The 7,960-nt window shown below is 33.2% G+C and overlaps 1 protein-coding gene across 1 annotated transcript; it reads right to left on the bottom strand.

Moving 5' to 3' along the window:
• Positions 1 to 1,267: 1,267 nt before the first annotated feature.
• On the bottom strand, positions 1,268 to 6,708 carry LOC146930426 (serine/threonine-protein kinase GRIK1-like). The gene is made up of 13 exons (XM_085701977.1): positions 6,359 to 6,708; positions 6,016 to 6,167; positions 4,508 to 4,884; positions 4,314 to 4,388; positions 4,193 to 4,237; positions 3,864 to 3,938; positions 3,430 to 3,517; positions 3,196 to 3,320; positions 2,832 to 2,927; positions 2,394 to 2,460; positions 2,182 to 2,297; positions 1,851 to 1,929; positions 1,268 to 1,689 (listed from the first exon to the last, which is right to left on the bottom strand). The coding sequence occupies exons 3-13, from the start codon at positions 4,823 to 4,825 to the stop codon at positions 1,535 to 1,537; spliced, it is 1,239 nt and encodes a 412-aa protein (XP_085558103.1). The 5' UTR covers positions 4,826 to 4,884; positions 6,016 to 6,167; positions 6,359 to 6,708; the 3' UTR covers positions 1,268 to 1,534.
• Between the last annotated feature and the right edge of the window lie 1,252 nt (positions 6,709 to 7,960).

Here is a 7,960-nt window from a genome sequence, read left to right on the forward strand (position 1 = left end):
GTTGCTTGGTTTCCACCATAGTTCGACACTCTCAGTTTTACTTTCCAACTCTTTGTCCAAGTCTTTTGCATAACCAAGTGCCTCAAAATAAGACCACTTTTCTGGATCCAATCCCTTAAATACTCCAACCTCACCACCAAAATACTGTAGCTGAGGGTTTCTTACAAAAAAAACCCTTGGTAAAAATGCAGCAGTAAATCCTCCGTCTAACATATGCCATATGAGTACAATTAGTAATGGGGAAAAAGGAAAACAATAATGCACATGCAAACAAACAACAACATTATAAAATGTCAATAAATTCATGATTAAAGACACACCAACCCACTTGCATTCAACTTATTCCATAAAAGTCATACAAATTCCTATACCCCACATGCTTAAATCGAAACTGTTGCAAAACCCTAGTAATAAACAATACCCACATGCTTATATCCCAATAATGTATTATTTTACATGTTTTCACTAACAAAAAGACAACAGAACTGAAATCAAAAAACAGAAAAGATTCATACCATGAGAATCTTCTTCTTCAACCTCGGGACCACCAAGCAAAGTGTCACCACAAAAACGAACCATCACGCTCAGACGGTTTTGGACCACAAACTAAGATTCCCAAACAGTTGAAGACAACGATCTGAAGTTTTTCGAAAACGGAGAAGGGTATCGAGCGGCTAGGGTTTGTGTGGTAGAGAAAAGTGTAAGAAACTGATAAGATAAGATTAGGGTTAAGGGGTTTTTATATTGGAATTTTTAAGGGTTTTTTTAATTAAAAAATATTATTAACCATTTTATTATTTATTGAATAAAGAACAATTGTCTCACGTGTATTATAATTGAAGCCACATGTGCCTTACCGTTAGCTGAATCAACAACATTTCACGGTGAGTACCAATTTTGCAAACGGCAAAAAACAATGGGGACCAAAAATTTAATAAAATTTAAGTAGGGACTAATGTTGGAAACGCGCCTATTTATAGGGACCTAAAACATAATTAACCCTTTTTTTTTATTATATCAAACAATACCTTAAATCTATTTTAATCGCACATCCCTTTCTCTCATCATACTAGTTCTGACTTCTCTCTTCTCTTTTTCTTCTCACAACGCGTTCAAAGAGCCTTTAAATTGTCATCTACGAGCTGATGCCACAACACATCATTCGGCATTGACATGCTACAAAGTGGAAATATAATGTTGACGAACGTAAATGTTGATAGCTTTGTAATGAATTGTTACAAATGCATGTAACAAAACCAGCAGGATATTGGAGTATAGATTCAGGTTCTGTAATATATATGCCTACAAGCAGAAGCTTGTACAAAACTTCAAATGTTTCCAGACATAAAATCATCTCAACAACAAAAAATAAACATCCCTTTGCTCAAACATGAGGCATATTTTCTCAAATCTTAACCCTATTTCAAGCCTACCTCTATAATCAAACCATTTTGGTGTACAGTAAGGAACAAAACAATATCTGAGGTTTCCACTGTAAATATACAAATGTAACCGAAAAATAAATCCAGTCAGTTTAGGTCAACGAAGCATGTTGGTTGCTCTCATCATTGTCTTCCTTCAACAAGTTCTTCCTTTTGCACCAGCACAGGTACAAAGGAATTGGCCCATCATTTCCAATAACCCAGCTATCCGCCGCAACATCAGCCAACGTCATCCTTCGTTTTGGGTCTGCATATTTCAAATTTCAATTATTATTAATTACAATAGCACTAACGGATATTTTATAACCGTCCCCGAGGCGATTTGAACTTTGTCTCGCGAAGTTACAAGATCAAACTCTAGCAAAATATAAAGTCAAGTAATATGACAAAATGTTGAAAGTCGTTTACCTTTGGAAAGCAGTCCTTCAATTAAGTTCTTCAACCTCGGATTCAGATTCTTTGGGAGTACTATCGGATCATTGACTATCTGGATCAGGAAGAAAACAAGTAACATGAGGGTTCGGTATAATATCAAACAGAGACAGGTGTTTGTGATTTGTCTAGTTTCCTTTTCAAGTTGATATGCTTCCCTTATAATTATTATTACAAAATATGTGATGGAAACATGTTTCAAAGGAAGAATAAAAGCGAAACAATTCATTTCATTATATAGAAAAAAAATCATAATTAATAAAAACACAAACTGAAAATAAAAATAGAAAGCAAACCAATCTCTTACCCTATCATATGTATCTTGAAGTGTGTCACCAAGAAAAGGGTATTCACCCAATATCATACAGTACAAAGTAACTCCTACAGCCCATGTGTCAGCAGCTTTACCACTGTAGGTAACACCTAAAAACACATTAACAAATACAAAGTGTGAGAACATGCGTTTCGTAGACACCATTCCCCAAATGCATTTTACAAGCATAAAATGAAAACACCAACCTAAAATACATTCAGGTGCAGTGAAAACAGGAGTTCCAGGTGATCGTCGAAGCATATCATTATCATCCTGCAAAATGAAAACCATACAGGCTTCATATTAAGTCATAAGATTTTATCATAAACTTTGCATGGAGTATATCAAGGGGGGTGGCTATGTACCAAACAAAAAGAAAAAATGGTAATCATATTGCAAAATGATTAAGTCAATGTTTAGTTTCAGGTATTATCAGAGTGCACCAATCAACTTTCATAGTTCCATATCGTCCAAGTAATCATATTCCTTATTTTTCAAACATTGTGTGCAATCATATTGCAGTATCACAAAGAAAAAGATGCATCCTAAGCAGCAGCTGAAGATACAATATCATCCAAGTAAAGCGGTACCTTTGTTATAATTTAAGTATTTAAATTAACATTCAGGCTCAGTAGTTGTATTACCTCACAAGCCTGGCTGACACTGAAATCCCCTATCTTCACTGTACCATGACGGGTAATCAACAGATTATCAGGCTTGATATCTCCATGTACTATATTCTGCATTTCAAATAAAAATATAATTAAACATTATAGTAACATGATCAAACTATTTCCAAGCATTTACTGAATAAAAGTATGAGCATTTATCATAAACCATACAATGTTTAACAAGTTTATATTTGTATTTTATCCAGCAGAATATGTAACATCACACAATGGAATATGCAAAAGTTGTGTTTGTGTACAAATGTTTATGTAAGAGAGGAAGGGAGAGAGAGAGACTTAGTCAACATTACACACAAAAAGATTGGTAAAGAAATATTACATGAGCATGGAGATACATTAATCCACAAACTATATCACGCAAGTATCTCCTAGCAGTCTCTTCACGTAAGGCACAAGCTCGACCTGAACCCTCACAAACCCATTTGTCTTCCACATATTCAAGTACTGTATTGAAAAATCAGATAGTCAAGCATTGGACAAAAAAAGAAAAACTAAATTAGGATGTTGCAGCATTTTTATAATGAACCAAGAAAGAAAAACTAGCCATCAGTACCCATGTAGAAGTTATCCGATTCTGGGTCATCAATCACCTCAATCAGATTGACTATATTAGGATGTTGCAGCATTTTCATAATGAAAACCTGAAAAGAAAGCATGTCTTTTAACCAACTACAGCGACAGTAGCACAACAGCTAGAACGATCAAATTAGAAAATGTAATATAACATATAAACACACAAAATAGGAAACAAAATAATATGTAAATCCTTGGAAAACGAATTTCCTTTAAAATTTGAAGGTAAAAATTTGGCAAAGAAATAACATGTCTACTTTCTAAATGTAGCCTGCCGCAGGACGAGTTCTCATAAAGTAGCAGATGTGAAGGAATAACCAATAAATTAACAAAGTTTGGCATTTATATTTGAATCATATTTCCACTATCGATCCAGACTAAGAAAAAAATCAAAGATGTAATGACGAAACATACCTCACGTAAAACATCAGTCATGGCTGTTTCTGAAGGTCCGACTCGAAGCTTCATTAAATGAGACTTATGAAAAGCCTGAATTCAAAAGATTTTCAGCTCAACAAATGACCAATTTCACCATTAAGGCATTGACATCTATTAAAAGATTCAGAACACACTACTCATTGCAGCTCTGTAATGGTCATATTTCATACCATAATGCATAATGTTTTTCATCAACGTTATGCATTTAAGATTCAGAACACATTACTCATAACAGCCCTGTAATGGTGATCTTTCCTACCATAGGAAAGTAATACGTCTTTCCAAATTGAAAAAAAAATTCTTACCTTAATTGCATAATGTTTTCCATCATCAGAGCTTCGATAAAGAGCCTGTCAAATATTCAAGGAAAGGGGCTCAGAAAACTGTTTTCCTTGAGGGACAGTGTACAACGAATACTATGCTTACCACTTTCCCATAGCTACCAGAACCAATCTTGTACTCACGAACATACTCATTTACCATCTTGTTTCCATCTTCATCCTGGACAAAATTGTAAAAATAACCATTCAGATAAGAACCGACATGTAAAATATAACATTCATAACCAAAAGCACAAAACTAAAGTTATATATATAGGAATAACTTTTTGTCCCAATTACCTCTGTGCGAACAACTTTGTGAGTCTCTTTAACAGGAAACTGTCTACAAATCATACCATTCTCTACTCTAAAATCCAAAATATCCTCAGATCGCTTGGGACGAATTTTCTCCTCATTATCATCTCCACTAGAGCAGTTAGTAATCTCATCATTGAAGAAGGAATCTTCATCATCGAAATCACTATCCAACAACAGTCCCTGGGAGAGAGTACTATTGTAGATGGCAGGCGTAACCTGTTGAGGGTTCCGTCTCTTGATAAACCCGAAGCAGTTACAGAACCAAATAGCTTGTATATAAGAAAGAGCCTTATCTAACATCTTGAACTTAGAGCTTAAGTTGATTGAAAAATCTTCCAGGAAAAATAAAAATTGAAAATCTGTACAAAACATTTCATCATGTCATAAACAACTACACACGAAAGGCCTGTTTGGATACAAAGCTTATTTAAGCGCTTATAAATAAGTGTTTATGCATAAACTATTTTTATAACAAAAGGTAAAATCAAGTCAACTGTTTTCATATAAGCTATAAATCGAAAACAGTTTATGAACACGTCATATACTATTTTCACAAGCTTAACATAAGTTATAAGCTGTTTTCATAAGCTATCCTAAATAGCTTATGAAAACAAACTGAAAACTGTTTATGAACATGTCATACGATGATTTCATAAGCTTAACACAATTAGTCATACACATGATTATTCTACTAAATGAGTTCAAATAAATCAATCCAAGCAGACCCTGATCATCAAATTCGCTATCCTAAATCTGTACTGAAACATTTCATCATGTCAAAAAGAATACACATCAGAGGCCTATTTAGATAAATAGCTTAATTACGTGCTTATACATAAGCTATTTCTATAACAATAAATAAAATAACGTCAAATTGTTTTCATATAAGCTATCAGCTATTGTAGAGAGCTTAAGGAAATAAACTAAAAACAGGTTATGGACATGTCATAAGTTCTTTCCATAAGCTCTCCCAAATAGTCTCAGACTCAATAGTGATTAAGCTAGCAGACAAGTTCAAATAAGTTAACCCAAACAGATCCCTAATCTTCAAATTCGCTAACTTTATCAAAATGGATCAAAAAAACTACACATCAAAGGCCTGTTTGGATAAACAACTTATTTCAGCGCTTATTAAGTAATTGCTTATCCCGGACCCTGCGTATGCGGGAGCTTTAGTGCACCGGGTTGCCCTTTTTTTTATTAAGTAATTGCTTATGTATAAACTATTTCTATAACAAAATGTTAAAATAAAGTCAAACTCTTTTCATATAAGCTATAAGCTATTTTGATAAGATATGCTTGTGAAAATAAACTAATAACAGCAACTTATGGACATAACATGTGTTTTTCCATAAGCTCTCCCAATAGTCTCAGACTCACAAGTGATTATGCTACTAGATAAGCTCAAATAAGTCAATCCAAACAGACCCTGATCGTCAAATTCGTTAAACATATCAAAATGAATGAAAGATAAGATAAGATATTCATACCTGATTTCAGAGAAAGGAACCGAGCTTCAAAACCCTAATCAAGCTGCTAACATTCCAATGGGTGCCATTGAGCTAAGTGGAGAAATCCATTGCTACAATTCACACCCAACATTGCAACAAATCCACTTTATACTTTATATTAAAATCATTACCTACAATTCACACCCACAAGAACAATTCATTGACCTTTTCCATCAAAAAATGAAGGAAAAAAAAATACAAAACACACATAAATAAATAAAAAAATCAAATGGGTTATCATAGGAGACAATAAAGATGCCAAATTTACAAAGAAAATTCAGAAAACACAAAAAAAAAAAAAATGACAGATAGTGTTTGTTACCTTGTTTCTGTGAGCAAGAATGATAAACTGTGATGGTTCTGTTACACAGCAGCTTCAATAAGAAAATAAAAAAAAAACCTAGAAATTGAGTATGATGAATCAAAGAGGCAAAAACCCTAAATGGTAGAGGAATTTATAACAGAGAAAGCGAATCTAGAAAGTAGAAACGGAAATTTTTGTATTTGACCGAATCTAGAAACACTAGATTAATGGAATAAATTAATTGAATTGATAGTAATAATAATATTACAGTCAAAGAGTGAAAATATTAAAAATAAGAATTATAAGTAGAATGAATTTAGAGGGGTGTGTGATGGAGAATGATTATGAACTAACTGGAGAGTAGCATCAACCCCTCTGTTCTACTCTTTCCAGGTTATATACGTTTTTAAGGTTGTTTCATAGTCAACATAAAATAGACATTAAAAGTAAAGGGTTAAATATGTTTTTTTGTCCCCATTTTGTTTTAGTCCTTTTGAAAAATTTCTTTAACTTTTAGCCCTCCAAAAGTTTTTTATCTTCACTTTTGGTCATTTTCTTAAAATAAACTCATATGAATTCATATTTTCCAATAAAAATTTTCAGAAAAAATTATAATATAACAATAATCTCTCCAAAAAAAAAATTAGAATTTTTAACATATCATGAATTAAATATGAATTTTTAAAGTTAAAAATTCATGTCATCGTGAGATTAGCTCAGTTGGTAGGGACAATGCATAATATATGCAAGGTCTGTTAAAAAATTCTATTTTTTTTTTTTTGCAAAGATTTTTTCAATATTCTACATATTTCTGCACAATTTTATTAAAAAAATACAAAAATTTACTTAAAAATAGAGACCAAAAGTAGTGATTGAAAGTTTTATAGGAACTAAAAGTTAAAGGAAATTTTTAGCTTAATACATACGCATGTCCCTTAACTTATTTTTTCTTCTCACTTCAGTCCCTTAACTATTAAATGTTTCAATTTGGTCCTGTAAGTACTCTTCCGTTTACTTATTTGGTCCTTTCTGTTAATTTTTTGAAAAAAAAACGTTAACTCTGAACAGGTGGCACATGATTACTGATGTGGCAATGACGTGGCGCCATCTGACTGGGTCAAGACCTGCTTGTTGTACATAAACTTCCCATATTACCCTTAATGAAACAAGGCACATGCGAAATGACTAAAATACCCCTACTTTGTTCTTCATCTTCAACCTAAAGACAACATCATCTCCAAATCTGTTCTTACAACAGCAGCATCATCATCTTCAACCTATGGACACCAATCCATTTTCTCCTCTCTTCTCCACTCTTCTTCACCGTCCACTCTTCTTCACCACTCGCTCTCTCATCCCTTCCACCCAACACATCCTCCACCTCTCTCTCCGCACACGCTCCACCTCTCTCCAATTCTGTGCGGACAGAAATTCATACAGAAACAGTAGTCCAAAACGGAAGCAACAATTTTCAGATCAAATACCAACTTTTCTTTCCTTTTTCTGAAAGTTTCTCAAGAACACATACAATTTCTTTTTTTACAGATTCAAATTCACAAACACCAATTTGTTCATAACCGAAACAACAATCATCATCAATGAAAACAAAATCGTTCAACA

Source organism: Medicago sativa, chromosome 4 (genome assembly GCF_051527215.1).
Source record: "Medicago sativa cultivar Bolivia chromosome 4, Bolivia_mono, whole genome shotgun sequence".
Classification (NCBI taxonomy): domain Eukaryota; kingdom Viridiplantae; phylum Streptophyta; class Magnoliopsida; order Fabales; family Fabaceae; genus Medicago; species Medicago sativa.

Bases quoted from the DNA above. Each gene is read 5' to 3' on its own strand.
- LOC146930426 (XM_085701977.1), bottom strand. From the start codon at position 4,825: ATGTTAGATAAGGCTCTTTCTTATATACAAGCTATTTGGTTCTGTAAC. The intron at 2,928-3,195 runs GTAATATTTCTT...TTTGAAATGCAG, and splicing joins TAATGTATCTCCATGCTCAT to AATATAGTACATGGAGATAT. The intron at 1,930-2,181 runs GTAAGAGATTGG...TTCCTGATCCAG, and splicing joins TTCAAGATACATATGATAGG to ATAGTCAATGATCCGATAGT.